Source organism: Lepidothrix coronata, unplaced genomic scaffold, assembly GCF_001604755.1.
Source record: "Lepidothrix coronata isolate B3197 unplaced genomic scaffold, Lepidothrix_coronata-1.0 Scaffold22, whole genome shotgun sequence".
NCBI lineage: Eukaryota > Metazoa > Chordata > Aves > Passeriformes > Pipridae > Lepidothrix > Lepidothrix coronata.
In genome coordinates this window covers 1,287,912-1,308,301 of record NW_016690202.1, presented here as the reverse complement: position 1 = coordinate 1,308,301, position 20,390 = coordinate 1,287,912, and the positions used below count along the sequence as shown (strand labels likewise).

Genomic DNA, 20,390 nt, shown 5'->3' with positions numbered 1-20,390 from the left:
CAGAGAGCTCTGGATGCCTGGGCAATAGGTTTGCTAAAGCAAAGGAGTTCCTTTTATGTTTTGTAAAAAGGACAAGAACAAATATTGACATGGAAGGGATGTCTACTCAGATGTTAAAAGAGCACTTGGAAATCCATACCCAGAAGCTGAAACTAAGTTAATCCAAGAGAAATGTTCCTAATTGCAGGTTAACTCCTTTAGTCACACAGTGAAAAATATTACTAGTGCAAAAGCACAGGTGTTCCAGTTTCAAAGACAATGACTGAAATAGTTGCCTAGGACCTCAGTTTACTGCATGCAATCATTTGACAACAGAGCTATACAATATATATTATTCTGCATGCTTATTTTTGTTGGTATGAAAAACACTTCATACCTAAGAAGATTGACATGGCTGCATACACCACAGTAAGTCATGTGTTGGAGAAAACACTCTTTTGTCCAATATCACGCAGCACATTCTTTTAGCCTTTTGTATAGACAAGCCATGGTTAGCACTCCGTTGGAAATGAACAGGCGTAAGAAGTAGGAATTGTGAGAATACATTTCAAAGATAATTTATTTCATCAACACTTCACTGAAAAGTATTGACCATTTAAAGTTCATTCTTCAGTTTTTAAAACCCAAGGAGGATCTCAACATATGTCCTCTTACAAGAAGAGCTTAAAGACTAACTAGAATATAATATTTACGGATTAAGTAATTTAAAAGCATTTTAGAAACCCAAATTTTAAACCCTGGTAGTATTACCCATAATGGTTTGGTTTGAGTTTTTCTGTTTGTTTGGGATTTTGTTTTGTTTTCCATTTTTGGGGGGTTTGTTTGTTGTTTGAGGTTTTTTTTAAACTATTAAATACACTATAGAAAGGTGCAAACCCTCTATTTCTCAATAAGCTGAGACTCAACCTAGTGGACAGTCTTAAAAAAACCTTTCCAAACTTGAGCTTCAAAACTGAGCGCAAACTTGAACAGGGATAGCTCTGAGTCTGGATCTTTTTGAACACTCCCATGAGAATAAACAGACACTGCTGCAGTAAAAGGTAGGTCTACCCCATCTCTAATGGCACTTCCCTTGTGCATGTCCCTGTATTTGCAGTCAGCTGGGTTACAGTATTGGATTGGCTCACTGCACAAACATTGGTGCTGCAACAGACAACTGGAAAAAGCAGTCCCTGTCTTCTGTGGTTCCCACTGTTTGGTGGCTCCATGAGAACTTAACAATCAAGATGTTGGCAAAGAGTACTGCCACAAAGATCAACAAAACAGTGCCTGTGAATCATCTGTATGTAGGTGGAGGAAGAAGAAAAATCTGAGAGGAACTATGTATTTCAAGTTCTTCCCTCTTTATTCAGGTAAAAGCTATTAGACAAAACAAGTGATGCAGACTGCTTAAGTTGGATAACTTGATATCTGTAGCTTAAAAAAAAAAATATCATGACTAGTTATTGGAAACGTCAATATATGCTTGTATCTGGCAATCCAGCATATCTATTGCATGTTTAAACACTGTCTCCCTAGACTAATTTATTAACAATTACTGGCATTCACCACTACTTGCCACCAAAGAAGCATGTCAGAACGTAGTATGTTGCCAGAAGCATGTCTGTGATGCAGTTCCAGAAAATCAATACAGTATAGATACACAGTTCCATTACTTTGCAGAATGGAGCAATATCACCCCTGTGTAGATACAACAGAGACCATGGTGCAAGTCCCATGTGGAATAAAACCACAGCTCCCTCTAGCCTTTTCTCTCCTCTAATCTCCCTGTCCTGAATACTAATTTTGGTGGATCTCACATGGCCAAGCCTTGGAAAATATAAAAAACTTGGAACAGAATGGGGAAAAGAAGCCTACCATCAAAAGTGGATCTAAAAGAAGATTTTTATAATACAGTGCTTTCACACCCATTGCACCTTAGCTTTAAGACAGAATATATCTGAAAAAGCCTTGCAGGGAGAAGAGCACAAAACCCCAAATGAGAAAGCATGCTCTTCCAAATTTTTTTATAGAAAGCTTTCACCTAAGTAGGGCTTTTAAATACATGTTTCAACATAACGTGGTATTTTTGAAATAGAAAAAAAAGAAGACATGAATTCTGATTTTTGTTTTTACTTCAAATAATACAGAATATCTTGTCTCTTTGCTCATTATTACAGTTACCTGTTACTAACACTATAACCAAGGCACATGGGGAAGCCTTAGATTTCCCTCAAGTGCAGGACTCTCTCAGATATAAAGTGCACATTGTTAAAACACAGGCACTTTTACATATAATTATGTGAGTTCCATTCCAGATTTGGGTATCTCTACACCACACTCACTTCCTTTAAGCACCTCTAAGCAAGAAACTTTAAAGTTCTGAACTAGAAGAGAACATTGGTTCCTGGTAATAACTTTAGGCCTCAACACAGGTACCTAAAGAGTAGATATGGTATCTAAAGGGTGATATGGTTTGAAGCTGGCTCCCTGCCAAGTCTTCAAACCTTATCAAGAACTAAGTCCTAATCTGTATGAAATATCTGTATTGTTTAGATGGTCACTGATCTGGAGTACTCTGAAAAACCATAGCCTCAACTAAAATGTTGTCCAAGGCACCTATACTAATGAGACATTACTAGTAAATTAGTTTTGCATCATAAGATAATGCTCTTCTTTGTAGTATACTAATGCACAGACACAGATTTAGAAAGCAGTGATTTAAACACTGATCAGCTAAGAGCTTTAAATCAACTTACAGTTTTAAGAGACAATCATAAAGAATAAATGTTTTGCAAAAAAGTTCCCATAAAAGTGATATCTAAAGTCTACTTAAAACTTTAACTAACTAGCAACCAGAAACACTCTAATGCTAATTAAGTGTCATTGCCTCTCCTGATTAGAAGCCCTGTTACAGAATTTCAAGCTATTGTGATCTCTATGGCTTCGAGACTATGTATTTCCTCAGCTATTGGTTTGACATCTGGTTACAAGTCCTGCAAAGATAATAACTGTGGTAGGGCAAGCACTGTTTGGAAGAGAGAAATCACAAGAACACATGCACAAAGCTTATATCTAATGCTTACCTTGAGACACTGAGAAAAAAAATCATTTCAACATGATGAATTGGAAGGACTTAAATGCTTATTTTCAGCAGAACTAGGATTTTACCCAAAGAGTTGGTCTACATAATCTTAATAACGTACAGAAATGCTGAAACAGACCAACTGCAACCTTAAGGCATAATACCTTCACTAAATCAGCACAGAAGTTATCCCCCATGGTGCTGAGGACACTCATTAATATGTTGCCAGGCCTGAAGATCTGGTTTAGATTTCTCACACTTATTTTGCAGTCATAAAACCTCTGTGACAGAAGATAATTTAAGCATGGTAGAGGTCTCCACACAATGTTGCCTAAAAAGTAGTTTATGAACCATTTCAAGCTGATTTACACACGGTCTATCTGTCATGGTATTTATACGGTACTAATTCTTTTCAGATGATCAAGTTTTGTGGGTGATATCTGAGTATTTGTTACACTCTCCACACTGCTACAGAAGACAGCATAAACTACTTTGCTGCTGTTGCTTTCACACAATAAGCACCTCATTTTACCTGAGACAGCAAGATGAACTACTGCCAAGAAGCTACACCTGCTCTACTGTCTGCAATATTTCTGTGTCAGAGAAGCACAGCTGATGCAAGTGTTGCTAAGATAAAGTTTTGGGAAAGCTAACATTAAGTCTTGTGGGAGAAAAACATGTTGAAGAACCTGAGTCTGGTCAAATTGAACAGTCAATAAAGCTTCTGGCTCCTAACAGCTTTGTGGTGTTCATGTCTCATTACCCAGCTACAGAAAGAAAACTGAAACATTTCAGGGCCAGACTGTAGTTTGGAAACACCTATAAAAACAAGTTAACAGGAAGCAAACCAAAACCAATTTCCACACAAGGAGTTGTCTATCTCGTGTGTTCAAAGAGTGTAAGTTTTCACGTATTTCTAGATTTTAAAACTTCAAGTGGGCTTTGCAGGAATCATGACATCCTACAGTTTAGAATTCACATGATCTCTCAATTCCTCTACTCCTATAGTATCCTCTCTTCAAAATGGGACCCTGGATCCTGAGTGCTTTAAAGAAATGCATTTGACTAACTCCACATCCTTCAAATAAAGTAACAGCTAGGAGTGGATTAAACAGCCACAGACTTCCAAAAATCAAAATACTTATTTCTAGGCAACCGCAACACTCATAAGTATACCCTAAAATACTAATCTTCCACAATATTCTCTAGCCAACTTAAGAACCCTAGTATTCTAATTCTGCCATTTCCAATATATTATATATGACACATATCATAACCACCTTTATGAAGATAACACACTAAATATAGCCCAACAAAACTGAAAAGATGAAGTCAAGTCTTTACAAAAACACCTTGATTAACATGACATGACAGAGATGAGTATATCTTACAGAAGCTTTTACCTTGTAATTCCTTATAATTCAGCATGAGTGAATGGAAAAGGTAATAATACAAATTTAGATATTTGTCCACAGCACAGAAGGCCATAAAGAAAAGCAGTTATGGAGAGATTACCCACTAATAAATCAGAAATTAACTCTGGAGATTATGTTTAAGAGGACACCAACTTCTCATCCCTACCAAAATTCACAGCTGTTCAGCTTCCTCACTGTGTCCAGCAAGAAGTGTATTCATTCCAGCATAAGCAAAGATTGCATCATAGTCCACTAACGCAAATCTCTACCTCCCCTGCCCAGAGCTTGAAATACAAGCAGTATCAATGACCAGAAAAATACAGCAATGGGTCCCAACTGAAGCTCAGTTGGTTAGAGCATGGTGTTAATAATACCAAGGTTGTGGGTTCAATCCCCACGCTGGCCATTCACATAAGAGTTGGACTCAGTGATCCTCATGGGTCCCTTCCAACTCAGAATAATCACTATTCACTACCTGGTCAATGTATATAACAGCCTAGACTACCAGTATACATCTTGGGTATATTTACAGCTGTTTCTAGAGGATTGTTAATGTAATCAAAGCTCTGCTCAAAGAAGACTGTACTATACTGATAAATTCTTCATCACTTAACACAGAGAATACAGGAGAGACATGTTATGAACTAGGACAGAACATACTGAGGTCCTCTTATTTACACCTATGTCTTCCAATAAAAGAACACTATATTCTCTGTGGTCAACCCAACAAAAGGGTGTCCACAATGGTTATATCACTCAAAAGTGACTATCAGTAAGAACTTGTGTTTATGCAACAGGGAGAACGAACTAGAAGAGGTGAGACAGAATGGCAAGTAGAGAAGCAAGAGTGGACATCTGGCTTATACAATCCCTAGGTTTGATTCACTTACCTTCTCCTGTGAGATGAAAGACACACACAGACAGTACAGCAGCAAGGAGAATGCCTCTTGAACTGCTCTGGAGACCATTTCTCTAGTTTCAAGTTTCTCAAAAAAATATTTAATAGCAGTACTGGCCCAATGCCCAGTCACTCACCAGTTGGTATCCACATACACAGTGCATAATTACCTGGCTTGCCTGATGGTATTCAATGTGCCAGTCTGAACTACTGGCAGAACAGTGAATTCTTCAACATAACGAATGAGATTAAGAAAGCCACTGTTGGTTTGGCAAGCTAACTCCCCTCCCCCATCTCAAGTTTTCTGTGTTCTGACATCGGAATAGGTAAACTCTCCTCCAGCATGTATTACAAGATGACTGTAAAAGCTTACACAGCATAGCAGTACCCATTAAATACTGAATATAATATACAGACCCTTGTGCGGCACTAGTTCAGGAATTACCAACCATTTTGCAACTTGCTTCTAGAGCACTCAATTTTTAAACCTTAGTAGAGTATCATAAGACTGTTTTTACAACTGCAGAATTAAGAGTCCAGTCTAGAAATACTCTGACATCCATGGGCAACTGCATTGAGAAATTAATACAAAATAGCTACTGAATCAAGACCTCTGCTCTGAACAGTAGCAAAGGTCTGATACTTAATCACAGATCCAGAGTAGGTACTGGCCCTATCTTGGGTGTGCTCACTCACAGAGAGCAGGAAGCTTATCAGTAATATACCTACATTTCTGGGTTTGTCCACTTTGTTAGAAAATGGTCTGCAAAGGAATTCTATATTGCAATACCCGATGTGTACTGTCTAAAGAGTCTCAAAAATCTTTACTAGCAAATATTGTCTTCTTGACCTCAATGTGCCAAGATACTTACTCAAATCATCGCACCAACAACTGCAGTGTTTAAGGTTATTTCAACTCTCTACAGATACGGATTTGTACTGTTTGTTAAGAAGCAATGACACTAAAACACCAGTAGCATCGGAGTTCTCAAGAATGGATGTTTACTCCTCTTCAACAGCTCCCTAGATGCATAATATGATAGACTTAACTGAAATATCTACAAACGCAGTACTGATATTAAATAAATGAGAGGGTTTCCATTATTTTAATTGTAAAAGCTACACAGACCTGTGACTGCCTAGCAGTCATATATATCCCAAAATATTACAATATTATTTAGCTTTTCAGCAGCTTTTTGTAACACATCACTTTCTTAGATATGTAGATAGCTGCAAGTTTGGTTTATTCTGTTTGGATTTTTTTTTTAATAGATGGAGAGATATCAGAAAAATAAAACACCCTAAAGAATCATTCCTTCCTACATCTTGTAGTGTGAACGCAAGTGACTAGGGCAGAGACAAGGATGCAGCTGTTATCATCACACATTCGAGGAAGTTAATAAATTGAAGAATCCAATTGTCCTAAATGGCTAGAGGAAAGAGACACCTGTAACTTCCACAGTAATACATTAATTTCACATTTGAATTCCTAAGTGAACAAAATACAAAGGACATGATTTGTAACTTCTGTAGACTTTGAACTATTGTCATGAAGTCTCATAAAAATAGCATCTTGTTAATGCATTAAAAATCTGCCTCCACCTTGCAGTTTGCCAAATCACACCAGGTTTCCGTTGCTTTTGAACATGGATGAGTTACCATTCCACTATCAGACAAGCCCCGTAGCAAGGATTATTTTTTCATCTCATTATACAAATTCGTAAGAATACCACTGTGGAAAGTTTTCACAGGTATCTTTTGTCATTTTTTATCTACTAATTTAGATAATATCTGACTAATTTTACCGATTTTATTCCTTCTCATTTCCTTAAAACCTTAAGTGGATGCACCATTTTACTAGGGGACCTGCTGTAAAGCCTATTTACTTAGAGCCTCCTTCAATTTATTGGGAAATTCACATGTTGTTTGATATCCTCTGAAGACTCCAGAAGAGTTAAAGCGAGCTTTCGCTGTTCTGGAATTTCACCTTAGCACGCCGAGTTTAAAGCACTCGTTTTCAAGACCGACCATCCCTTAACGACCCAGAAAAGGTCCTCAAGGTGGGGAACTGGAAGCCGAGACGGCTCTTCCAGCGATCCGATGTGGCTACGGCGGAGGCGAGCCTCTGCGGATCGCGATACGCCCCTCACAGATAGCACCGCTTTCCCTTCACCGGGCTGATGCACAGCACAGATTGCATCAGGATTCCTGCCGCTGGCGCACCCCTCCAGCGAGACCGTTCGCCTCCGTGCTCATCCAGCAGCGCCCGCTTGCACCTCCAGCGCTCCGCGGGCAGCCGCCCCCACCCCCGCATCAGCGCGGCTGCACCCGCGACATCCTTACCCCATGGCGGCCGGCGGCGCCTTGCACCGGCGGTGCCGCGTCCCCGGGGCGCTCCTCGCCTCGCCGGCAGCTCCGCAGCCCCGTGGCGGCGGGGACGCTGCGCTGGGCTCGCCGCAGCTGCCGGGGGCCGAACGGGGCCGCCCGCACCCTACGGAGCGCCCCCCGCGGGCCGGGCTCCCATGGCCGCCGGCCCCGCCGGGCGCCCGCAGGCAGCGGCTCCGGCCCCCGGGCAGGCGGCAGCGGCGGCTTCGGGGGCGGACGGGTCCCCTCCTGCGGGCGGACGGGGAGGCGCTCGCCTTCTCTGCGAGGGGCTTGCGGGGGCTGCGGCGCTTCTGGCCGGGACGTGCGCGGCCGCCAAGGGCTCCGTGTGCCTCAGAGGCGGAGCGGGATGGGGCAGGCGGTGCACGCAAAGCTCCACGCCGCCGCTCCCCCTAGCACCGCCGCCAGCAGCGCGGCGGACACGGATGCATTCTCCGGAGGAGGCAGAGCGAGCCGTGGTACCGGCGCTGGCATTTGACTCCCGGCGTGAGGCCGCTACCGGCGGGCTGCGGCCGCGCGTCGCCCGCGGGCACCGGGGCGCCGCGCTTCCCGATCCACCCGCCTGCCCACCCCCGGCTGCGGAGATGCGGGGCGCCGCTCCTCCTTCTCACGACGGCGGGCCCGCTCCTCGCCGTCACGCCTTCTTCTGCGGCGGGCAGGAGAACATCGTCCTGGGCCGCGGCGGATCGGTCACTGACGGCGGGAGGGGCTGCCCCCGCCGAGCCCGCGCGGCTCTGCGGCGGGGCCGCGGGCTCAGCCCCGCCGGTGGGACGGAGGGAGGGAGGGAGGGAAGGAGGGAGCGACGCCGCGTCAGGCGGTGCCCGGCTGCTCCGGCGCCACCGGGCCGCTGCCTCTGCCCGCTCGCATCCCCCGCCTCCGCCTCACACCTCCGCCACCGCCCGCCCGTCCCCTCGCGGTGGGCAGGCGCAGCCGCCGCGTGCAGCCCGCTGCTCCGTCCCGCTCCTCCTTGCCGGGGTAAGGAAAGGGGAGGGCAGAGCCGAGCCGCGCCCTGCCCTACAGCCCCGCGGCGCACGCGGCCACCTCGCTGCTGCCCGCGGCGGCACCTGCCCGCTCTGCCTCCATCCTCCCCCCGGCCGGCTTTAAATAGAACACGTCACCGCGCGCCCCTACGCACCGACGTCACGGCCCGCTCCGGGCACTGACGTCACCGGGGTGCGGAGGATGATGTCAGAGCGGTCCGCGCGGCCGGAAGCGCTACTATAATAGGGCAGGGCGGCGGGGGGAGGGGGCGGTGCGCGAGCCGCCCCCTCCCGCCCTCGGGCCCTGCGGCGCCGTCTCCATGGCAACGCTGCGCTCGCCGGCCCGTCGGGGACAGCCCGTGCTGGGGGAACGGCCCCTGTCGCGGGGCCCGCTCCGGAGCGCGTCTGCGGCAACTCCCCAGCCCCCTGCCCTCGGCGAGCGAAGGGCAGAGCTCTCCACTTCGAAGGCGGCAAGTCCCCTGTCAAACACGCGTCCCTCTGTTCTGCGGACGCTTCGCACTCTACGGCGTTACCGGATAAACGGGAGAGAAACGCGGCAGCCATTCTAAAATTGTCCCCGCAAAAAATGTAGGTTACAGCACGTCCGTGCTGGTACTACCGCAAAGGAAGGGCCAGCACTGTGAGCGTGGTAGGAGTACAATATCTAGCTCAGTTCTTCAACGGTGCAATGCAAGCAGCATGTATTGCTGCTTCTGATCCATCAGAGTAGCCCAAGATCCATCACCACACACTACTTATATGTATATACACTTCATCTTAGGTTCTGCAAATACTTCTAGTAACTCTCTGAGATTCCCTGAATTTATAAACATTAGGTCTAACTGCTCCAAGACAATGCCGATGGCATTGGAGTACTCCACAAGGAACATGCTCTTTGCTCTTTGCTAGGGTGAATTTCAATATTTTCATGGTATTTTCCTATTTAAATGATGTAGCCACCAGAGGCACATTAAACTACAATGAGCATAGGAGGGAGATACCAATACAATACTAGGTGCCAATCCCCACATAAAAAGTGCAGAACACCCAAGTTTTACCAATGTACGTTATGGGATTGTAAAGCATGACAAAACCAACCACAGGATGTTCACAGCTGTTGCTTTAACAGAGAGTTGTTTGTCCTCTCATAAGACCTCTACTGGAACCACGTGTATCCCAGAAAGAGGCTGGAATGAAAGAGAAAGTATTAACAATCTGATCTCCCTAGAGTCAGATATTTCCAAAAGTTATTTTAATTTACACATGCACATATTTTGCAGACCCTTGTCTCAACATTCTGACCTATAAAAGTAATCAGCTATGGAAAGAGCAAGAATGACAAATTAGATAATGACAAGGGAAACCTTCTATAACCAAGAACAAGCATAGAAAACCCAGCATGAATCATTACTGCTCCTGGCAGTAGCAGCGAGGCATACTGCCTCACTGCAGAAAAGAACAGCTTCCTCAGTTTCCCATTTCTCATTTCTCACACAATACCTCATAAGCTAAAGTAAAGCCACTAAGCTAAAAAAACTTGGCAACAGTCTAAGTCTGTCATGGGCAATTCTTAGAACCTACCCGCACAGTTATGATGTGGCTGCATTATTTTTATGGACTGTCATTGTCATTTGCTGGTTGGGTTTCACTTGCTAGCTCTGAAACATATAAAGCTCTTTGTATTTTCCTTTGAAAATCAAACTACATGTACAGGCTTCTGTCAGTAAAACTAGTGCAGTCCCTGTGTTGGGGCAGGGGAGGAAAACAAAGATTCACAACAGTTCTTTCTTCCATATGATTAAAGTGAAAAAGACCATGATAAAAATTAATGAAGACTAATCAGGCATAAACAACACATAGCGCTTCATTCATTCATTGATGTCAAGTAGCTAGGAATCTATATTCATTAGCTTCTAAAAGTCCCAGATTATATTCTGCATGCAGTAATAGCAGGTCAACAGCAAAGAAACTAAGGCTTTAAATCCACATATGAGTAACTGTTGCATCAGTTTTGTTCTTTCAGCTCAAGCTCACACAGTAATGCAAATGCTTAAGTATTTCATTATGTTCACAGCATTTTGTTTAGATATCACAAAGATGGTTCCATCTGTCTCTGCCTTTCACCTTGTTCACATATTTGTCTTGCATGAAGTATGCTTTCCTACAGTATGTGTACTAAACCAGAAATTCCCAAGAATGAAGATAAAAGAAAAAAAATATAAAGGAAACCAAACACACACTGAACCCTGGGGTAAAGAATTGAGTGTTCACTTGAGAATCAGAGGTGTGAACAGAGTTACAGGCAAATCAAAATGTGGAATACCAGGAATGTCTTTACTGACTTATGAAATAAGTGCCCTATATATTTCATGCCCTTCTATAAGTAATAAAATATGAATAGGGGGATAGATATGATCCTGAGCAGGGGAACAGAGCTATAGGGACAAAGAAAGCATCACTCCAATTAAATGTCATTATTAATCTTTTTTTCTTCTTAATTCTTCCTTTAAACAGTGTTAGTTTATTACTACAGCTAAGTGTAGAAGGTCCACCTAATCGTTTATTTCCCTTCCATATTTACTGTTACAGTTCCTCTGTAACTGTCTGACAGCTTTCTCTAAGCTTTCAACTTTGTCTCAATTACACCCTTTTACAATTTTGATCAGTTTCCAGGTTGATTTGGTTGACTTAACATTAGTTATCTTGTGGAAAAAGACTCTGTTTATGCTTGCCAAGCTTACTGAAATCACTTATCCGTCTTGCCATTTCCCAGATTAACATATGATAAAAAACATGGTGATCTACGTCAGTTAAGGCAGATACAAAGAACATGCAGATACAAAGACAGCAACCCAGGTGATTAAATCATAGATCTTAACAGGGGAAACAATAGACAATCATCTCATCTTGAGGGCTGAAGTAATATAACATAGAGAATTTAACAGTGATGAGAAGAGGTTCAACTCTAAGTTAGTTGTTTTGGAGTTTCCCCCTGCTATTTTAGAACACTTCTGTGTCTTGAGCACTTTGATGGAGGTAGTCTTGAGTATGCTGCCTGATGGAAATATACGGTGGCTGTTACTTCACAAAAATACCAAATAATGCTACAATCAAATAAGAGATGGATGTCTTCAGGCATGGAAAAGCACAGGGTGGTACAGGAGAAAGACTGTCATTTACTGCTGTGAAGTAGCATATTCCTGGCATATACATTCACAGCCAGCTATTACAACTCAGTTCTGACACCCTTGCCCGGAACGGCCAACCAGCTGGGGCAGCACCTGTAAGCTTGGCAGCACTTACCAATACCTCTGAAAGGAGTGCTGTGTTGAAACTCCCAATGGGATACCTGTAGATGGGAAAAAAACCCCAGATGGCTGTGCTGTCTGAATCTCAAGCCTGCTGTGTATCAACATGGCCACTGGCCTGCTCAAAGTCCTGGAAGAGCAGAAGTACAGAGCTGAAAAATCGAGAAACACCGACAAGGTCTGCATTTTGCCTAACCTTCAGTGGTACCTGTTTTCTCCATGCAAAACCAGATCTCTACCACTTGATTGCACATTGGTTAGGAGGTACCATTCTCATGGAAAAGACAGGGGAATCCCATTTTGCTAGATTAGACACTGGAAAGATTTGAACTGCAATTTCTTGTTCAGCTCTAGTCAACACACTCAAAACAAAGGAATTCTAGCTGCACCAAAACCAGAAAGAAACTCTTAAGGATGTTAAAGGAACTTCTGAGCCATTATATGAGAGTAAAAATCCAAAAATTGGCTTGGTTGGTTTATCACACTAAAATCCAATATAACATACTACGATGCTCTCTAAATATTTTGGGTGAGGTTAATACAAGCAAGGGAGCAAAAAGAGCTAATTAACAAAATTAACAAGTATAAAGTCGCTATAAATATTTTTTCAGGTACTCCAAAGGTTGTTGCTCTTCAGGAAGCTCATATCTTCAAGAGTAGCCTTCCCAAACAAGGACTGGGTGCAAAAGAAGCCATCACAGATGGCAGTCATCACTGGCTCCATGTGGGAGGAGGCAGAGGCAACTGTGAGGACAGAGACATCTTTGCTCCGGCAGCTCACAGCCTGCAGGCACTACTTTCTCCAGGGCTCTGGACTCGGGTACTACTGCTGCTCTCTTACATCAGCTGCTGTTTGTTTAATACCAGATGAGTGTAAATTCCAAAATCCCTAAGGAAATCAAGGGTGTTTATTCCCTTTGAAGATAAGGGAGCCAGCACCTCACACTTGCCTCACTTCTCATCCATTGCTGCTATTTAGTGTCTCTTCCCTCCTCCTACTCCTTTATATCTTCTCTTTGCCCTCCTTTCTCCTGTCTAATCACAGATTTCCCTCCCCACACATATGATTCTTACAGTGAGTGGGATCACTTCTCCATCATTTCCCCTTGCAGGATCTGTGTTTAATTTATAAGGGAAGTAGAGAAAAAAGGGAAGAGAGTAAATGTCATCCTCTTCCCTGAGCCCAAGATTTTGTCTGCATTTTCATCACTCTAGAAAAATCTTCACTGTCATATCAGGTGGGCCTGGAGAGGTTCTGGAGCAATTTTACAACCACTATTTTTCCTCCTAGAATAGATGAAGAAACATAAGTGTTGCCCTATATTCAAGTAAATGCGGTACTCTCAAACTAAGACTAGATTTGATTCTGAAAGCAACCGTATGACATAATTCCCTGAGATGCCTTATAGTCCAATATTTCCAACTCTATCCTATTGCCAGTGAATGCTAATTTTCCAGCACCCACTTCCAACATTTCATTGTCTTGCCACTAGAAATATATTGCACATCTCCTACACAGCTCTGTGGCACTACACCCCTACTGGAATTTTTTTAAGATACTGATCCCCGAGTAATGCTTTCATTTCTTACTTGGGTTTATCAGTAGCTGTTATTTCTTCCAGTGCTTTTTCTGACCATACAGAAAACACAGTTTATGCCACTAAACAGATTATGTCAGCTTCTCATTTCTGTTTTATTTTGCCAAGTTTATCTAGATACATCACTCAGCTTTGTTTCCCAAAATCTTTGCAGATATTTTTGCAGCTTCAGCTGAAGATTATAAAAATATTGTAAAATCAAAATCAGTGTTTTTTTTACATATGAGTCTTGAAATGCAGCAATCATGCAGCGATCATGGCACTGTGGAATGAAACCTCCCCAACAGTATACTTTCTTGGCAAAACTGTACTTGCACACAATGAGTCTCCTTTTCTAGTGTGTCCTTTGTGGATCACATCTGAGAAACCACATACTGATAAAAGTTTTTTTTTAGTCATATTTACATTATAGACAATACAGTCTGTGTTTTCAGAAAGAGTAAGTCATAGCAATCACATGCCATTCTTCTTTTTGGCCACTCCTGTCAAACCAGACCAAGTTGCTTTCTAACAGAATTAACAAATTCCAAACATCACCCATGAATTCTATATCTGTTTTTCCTCTCTTTGAAATAATAATGTAATATTTTTATTTCTCAGGGTCTGAACACTTGTAGTATATGAAGTATTAATTCACTAGTGAATGTGAGATTGCCTTAGAATAATTAGTTTCTAGTTTTAGCAGTTCTTTCCTACTTGTTTTTTAAAAGTTCTTGTAGACCTTCCAATAATAGAGTCTGTGAATATTTGAAAACTTTGCTTAATTTTCTGCCTGAGTTTTCCTTTTTAGAGATAAGTTTTTCTGAGACTTTGAAAAAGTCATATTTGGAGAAAATTATTCTTTCTGTAAATCTTTACATGAAGAAAATCTAGAATTTCCAACTATTTTCACAGACTTTCCACGTGTTTGAACTTTAGCTGCTGCTGAGAATGAAGTCCAAGCATATGCAAAGTTTTTTCTTCCTGTGAGGAGATTTTGACCAAGCTCTAAGAAATACTAACATCTACATGGTGTGATGCAGAAAACTGAAATTTGGCCATAAACATGCTGAATATCTTTTTTCCCCTCACCTTTAATCTTCTTCCATTCTTCTGGGAGGTTGGTCCAGAGCTGGGGACTGTACTTCAGATGGGGTCTCATGAAAACAGAGTAGAGGGGCAGAAGCACCTCCCTCAACCTGGACTGCTTCTGGACACTCTTCTTCTGGTGCAGCTTAGAATGCCATTGATTTTGTGGGTTGCAAGTGCACACTGTCAAGTCATGTCTTCTCATCCACCAACACCCTCGAGTTCTCCTCAGGGCTGCTCTTGATCCATTCTCCAGATCCATCCCCAGCCTGAATTTGTGCTTGGGATTGTCCTGATGCCTGTACAGGACCTCACACTTGGCCTTATTGAACTTTATCAGGTTTGCACAGGCCCAGCTCTCAAGCCTGACAAGGTACTAGCTATTCTGAAGAGTGGAGTTACTCTGTTCTGCTGGTGGCCCATGTGGGACCATAGGATGCCACAGGGCGGGATTTATCTTTTATCATTCAGATCTTTTAAGGACATTCAGAGAGTGCACTAAAAGGTTGTAACATTAGCCTATCAAGGGTCAGAAATTCCACAACTGAGGTTGCATGAACAAATATTGTAATTTCCTTTCATTTTGATAAAGTAATTACATGACTGCAGATATTTTTTGCACAGAATTCCTACCTCATTCAACAAATAGGATGGATCTTCTTTGAAGATGATCTGCAGTGGAAGAAAATCTGCCTTGAAGAAGCCTCATTGCATCACTTGGAATGTATGCATTTCCTAGTGGAAACTTAGTTTTCACTCATCAGGAACAAAAGGCTTGTACTAAAGAAGGTTTTAATGTGGAAGAGTAAGAGAAATGAAACTAAATGAAAAGAAGAGAGGATGATTTTAAAGTAGCTGAATTCTGTCCTAGGGAACAATACTTATGCTTGCTACAATACTTACACAACTCTAGCTGAGGGATGAACTTGAAATTAGCATGAGTGCTTTCCATAGAATCATAGAATGGTTTGGTTTGGAAGAGACCTCAAAGATCATTTGGTTCCAACCCCCCTGACATGGGCAGGGATGCCATTCACTAGATCATGTTGCTCAAGGCCCCATCCAACCCAGCCTGGAACACTCCTAGGGATGGGGCATCCACCACTTCTCTGGACAACCTGTTTCTGTGCTTTACCACCCTCTGAGGAAAGAATTTTTTTCTAAGTAGAAAAAAATTCCATCTTCAAGGAAACCCAAGATTTTGAGAATACTAGCTGTTACAATTGTTAATAGGATTTCTGTTTCAACAGACTAAAGGACGTACTAAGTGAGCATAATTCACACACAAAAAATAGCTGAATTAAGATTACAGAAACAATCTCATTCCTGTCATCCCCCAGCCTTAAACACTTGGCTTTACATTTGAATTCTGTTACCATAGTTCAGCATAGTTTCTCCTATGTCTAAGATTCATGTAAATGGGTTAAGGTTTTTCTTCTTACAAGTCAGTAAAATACAGAAGTCAGACTAGTATCTTTTCTTTCTCCTCCATCTCTGTTCCCATTTTGTTCTGCGTTTTATTATTGCCTTTGTATTTTCATTGTACTTTTACTCTCTTGATCTTCCACACCTAAAGACCTTAACAAGCTCTGCAATAGCCCTGTGTCACTGCCCACTATCTTGCCCCACCAGCAGCCAGGACACCACCACCCTCATATTGCTTTCAAAGAGCCCAAAGAAAAATCCATTTCCTCTCTCCTTCTCAGCAGGACAAACACCTCTTCCTAACCTTTCAACTACTCTATCTCAGCTTCTGTTGGTCAGATGCATAGCCCATGGGCTGGGTGGTTCAGCTAACAGAACCTTTAGTAGTGTCCCCATCCAACCTCCCCTTCCTTTGGCCATGGCATCCTGGGAGGACGGGACAGGGCATTGCTGTTCAAAGACTGCACTCAAACTGTTGCACATTTAGAGAAGAGTAGATAGAATAGAATAGAGTGGAATGGAATAGTTAGATTCCTTTCAGTTGGAAGGGATCTACAAAATGATCTGCCAGTCCAGCTGCCTGACCACTTCAGGGCTGACCAAAAGTTTAGGAATGTTATTAAGGGCATTATCCAAACACCTCCTAAACACTAAAAGGCTTAAGGCAGCAACCACTTCTCTAGGAAGCCCTTTCCAGTGTTTGCCCACTCTCTCAGTAAAGAAATGTTTCCTCATCTCAAGTCTGAACCTCCCTGGCACATCTTTGAACCATTCCCATGTGTCCTGTCACTGGAACCCAAGGAGAAGACATAAGCACCTCCCTCTCCACTTCCCCTGCTCAGGAAGCTGTAGAGAGCAATAAGGTCACCCCTCAGCTTACTAGACAAGCCCAAACTCCTTAGTGGCTCCTCACAGGACATGCCTTCCAACCCTCTCACAAGCTCTGTTGCCCTTCTCTGGATGCATTCGAGGACCTTCACATCCTTCTTAAATTGCAGGACCCAGAACTGCACTCAGCACTTCAGATGAGGCTGCACCAATGCTGAATACAGTGGGATAATAACATCTCTTGATCAGCTGAGAGTGCTGTGTTTGATGCACCTCAGGATGCTGTTTACCCTCCTGGCTGCTAGGAGACACTGCAAACTCACAGAGAGCTGCTGTTGACCAGCATGCCCAGATCCCTTCCTGCAGGGGTGCTCTACAACCATTCCAAATGTATACTTGTGCCTGGCTTTACTACAGCCCAGGTGCAGAATCCAATATTTGGACCTGTTAAATTTCATTCCATTAAGGACAGCCTGATGCTCCAAGCTAGCTAGATCCCTCTGCAAGGCTCTTGTCCCTCAAGAGAGTCAGCAACATGTCCTAGTTTGGTGTCATCAGCAAACTTGCTCATGGTACATTCCAATCCTGCATCCAAATAATTGATAAATGTACTGAACTGGGTTGGTCCTAGAATTGAACATTGCTGAGGAACATCCTGGTGGCTGGTCACCAGCCAGATAGCCCTAAAGGCAGCAGCATGCCTTTTCCTGGGTTTGCATAGAGCCAGACATGTAGGCCCTTGTTTGTCTACTATGATCTCGGAAATGCTCAAAATCAGTGCAAACCATCAGGATGAACCAATTTTCCTAAGTATTTACCTTTCAGCCATGTATCTCACTGGGTGCTGCTTGACACTATATCTAGCCATGTAAATGTAGATGCTCCGTTACAAATTAACTTACTCAGAAATCTTGTCTGAAAGTTAATACAGACTGCAGCACCCTGAGAAATGCCATGGGGAAGATCCCCACCCATTCTCACCCTGAGTGCTATAGCAGTTAGCTCTTTAAATTCTGACAGAAGATTCACTTACTTCATAGAAACTGTGTAGATCTTAGGAAGCATTTTTGTGTAAATTTATGTCTTTGCCTTACAGTGAGCATCATGAAGAAGACAAATCATACTTTGAGAAATTAAATGAAAAAAAAAAAAAGAGAGCTGGAAGGCCGAATCTGATTTTCAGAACCAGCATATTAATTAACCACAGAATGTATATTATTGTAGTTGTCACAGAAGAGAATGTAAAACTTTTGACACACACTCTTAAGTGATTCAGTACAGTTTCCTCTCTGTCAAACCATTCCAGTTCTTGTGGTTCTACAGCTGAATAAACGTACCTAACAGCACTGCAGGCCCCACCACCACACACACTTCCTGAGACGAGGCAGCCTTGTGCCATTCCCTAAGCACTTCCCCACGCACCAGCTTCCCTGGCTGGCTCAGCTCTTCCCGGGTGGAGCTGGCTGTGACCTGCACAGGGCATCTCGGGCCTCTCCTCACATACAGAGGATATGCATATGCCATGCAGGCCCCCTCCACCCTGTTCCCCTATTAAAAATTATGCTGAAACACCAGAAAATTCAGCATTTTAAATGAAGTGGAAGCGAGGCTAAGAAGTTGCTGCTGCCAGCAGATGAGTAGTGAGATAGTGCCATAGGCAAACCTGTGGCTTGCTGCAACATGGCTGTTGGGTTCTCCTGGTTAGCCCACTGGCAGAGGCTCACAGGGACAGTCCCGTCAGCCCTCAGGAGCTGCAGTCAGATGCTGTATTGGGTTTGCATGGCCAGGTTTTGGTAGTGGGGAGGCTACAGGGGTGGCTTCTCTGCAAAGCCGCCAGAAGCTTCCCCCATATCTGACAGAGCCAATGCCAGCCAGCTCCAGGATGGACTCGCCACTGGACGGACCCGCAACTGTAATTGCGGCCACTGAAGAGCTGACTGAGAATATGTGAGAGCAACAACTATGCAGACAGCAAGGTCAGTGAAGAAGTGCTTCAGGTGCCAGAGCTGAGATTCCCCTGCAGCCTATGGTGAAGACAGCTGTTTCCCTGCAGCCCATGGAGGTCAATGGGAGTCAGAAATCTACGTGCAGCCTATGGAGGAGCTCCACGCAGGAGCAGATGGATGCCTCAAAAGAAGGCTGTGACCCTGTAGGAAGTCAGTGCTAGAGCAGGCTTCTGATGGGGATATGCAGACCCATGGATAGAGGAGCGCCCAGGTGGAGGTTGTTTTCTGGTAGGACTTGTGAATCTGTGGGGAGCCCATACTGGAGCAGCTTGTGGCTGAAGGACTGCGCTCCATGGTAAAGTTACCCACCCTAGAGTGGTTCGTGGAGAACTGTTGCCTGTGGGAGGGACTCACATTGTAGAAGTTTGTGGAGAACTGTCTCCCATGGGAGGGACTCCGTACTGGAGCAGGGGAAGGACTCTTCTCCCTGAGCATCAGCAGAAACAATGTGTGATGAACTGACCATTACCCTCATTCCGCATCTCCCTGAGCCACTGGGGGAGAAGAGGCAGAGCCTGGGAAGGTGGGAAGAGTAGGGGAAAGGTGTTTTAAGATTTAATTTACTTCTCATTATCCTGTTCTGATTTTGTTAGTAATAAATGCAATTAATATCTCCAAGCTGAGTCTATTTTGCCTGTTATGGTATTTCAGTGAGTGATCTCTCTCGGTCCTTGTCTCAACTCAACAATGAACCTTTGTTAAATATTCTCTCCCCTGTCTGGACAAGAAAGGGAGCGATAAAGTGACTCTGGTGGGTTCCTGGCATCCAACCAGGGTCAACCCACTACAGATACTTGCTTTCACATTTGTAGCCTTTATGCATAAGACACATTTGCAAAGCACAAATGCTTTATTTTCACGCTTTGCTGAAGAAGTGTACCATTATACTAGTTAAACTTCCATGAAGAACCATTTTCAGTTTCCCTCCTGTAGATTGCCTGTGTTTTCTAAGATTTTACTATTCACGTGATCATACTTTGCAATGTGATGGCCATACTGTACAATTCTAACTTAGAAAAAGTGTATTTTAATACCCTGGCCAATAAGTTAGCCATAATATTATTTTCTGGTTACACATCATACAGTCACCTCAATATAAGAGTGCAAGATACAGTGAGCTACAACTAACATCTGATATCTGATGTTTGCTGAGTAGCCATTAATATGTATTATAATATGTATTATAAATAGCACTCAATATAATTAGAATTCACATAATAAAAGAAGGACACCTATATAGAGTTGGATAAAGAAGAAGTAATTAAAACCATAGCATACAACCTACCTAAAGGTGTAGAGTTAAGGCTTCCATGGCAACCTTAACTCTGCATTTCCTGCCTTTAGTGATTTCAAGAGCTCAGTTTTACCGTACCTTTAATATGGTATTTTACACTGAATACTTTTACCAATAGAAAGAT

At 43.2% G+C, this 20,390-nt stretch overlaps 1 protein-coding gene and 1 long non-coding RNA gene across 2 annotated transcripts in view; one reads left to right on the top strand and one right to left on the bottom strand.

Moving 5' to 3' along the window:
- HOMER1 (homer scaffolding protein 1) overlaps positions 1-7,797 on the bottom strand; it is a 91,949-nt gene extending 84,152 nt beyond the window's left edge. Inside the window, exon 1 of the mRNA XM_017808093.1 lies at positions 7,721-7,797. Coding sequence (XP_017663582.1) covers positions 7,721-7,725 — 5 coding nt within the window. The 5' untranslated portion in view covers positions 7,726-7,797. The remainder of the gene's footprint in view (positions 1-7,720) is intronic.
- A 3,715-nt stretch (positions 7,798-11,512) lies between these two features.
- On the top strand, positions 11,513-19,506 carry LOC108494038. The gene is made up of 3 exons (XR_001873705.1): positions 11,513-11,595; positions 12,659-12,867; positions 18,063-19,506. It is a non-coding gene; the product is annotated as an uncharacterized LOC108494038 (long non-coding RNA).
- Positions 19,507-20,390: the final 884 nt, after the last annotated feature.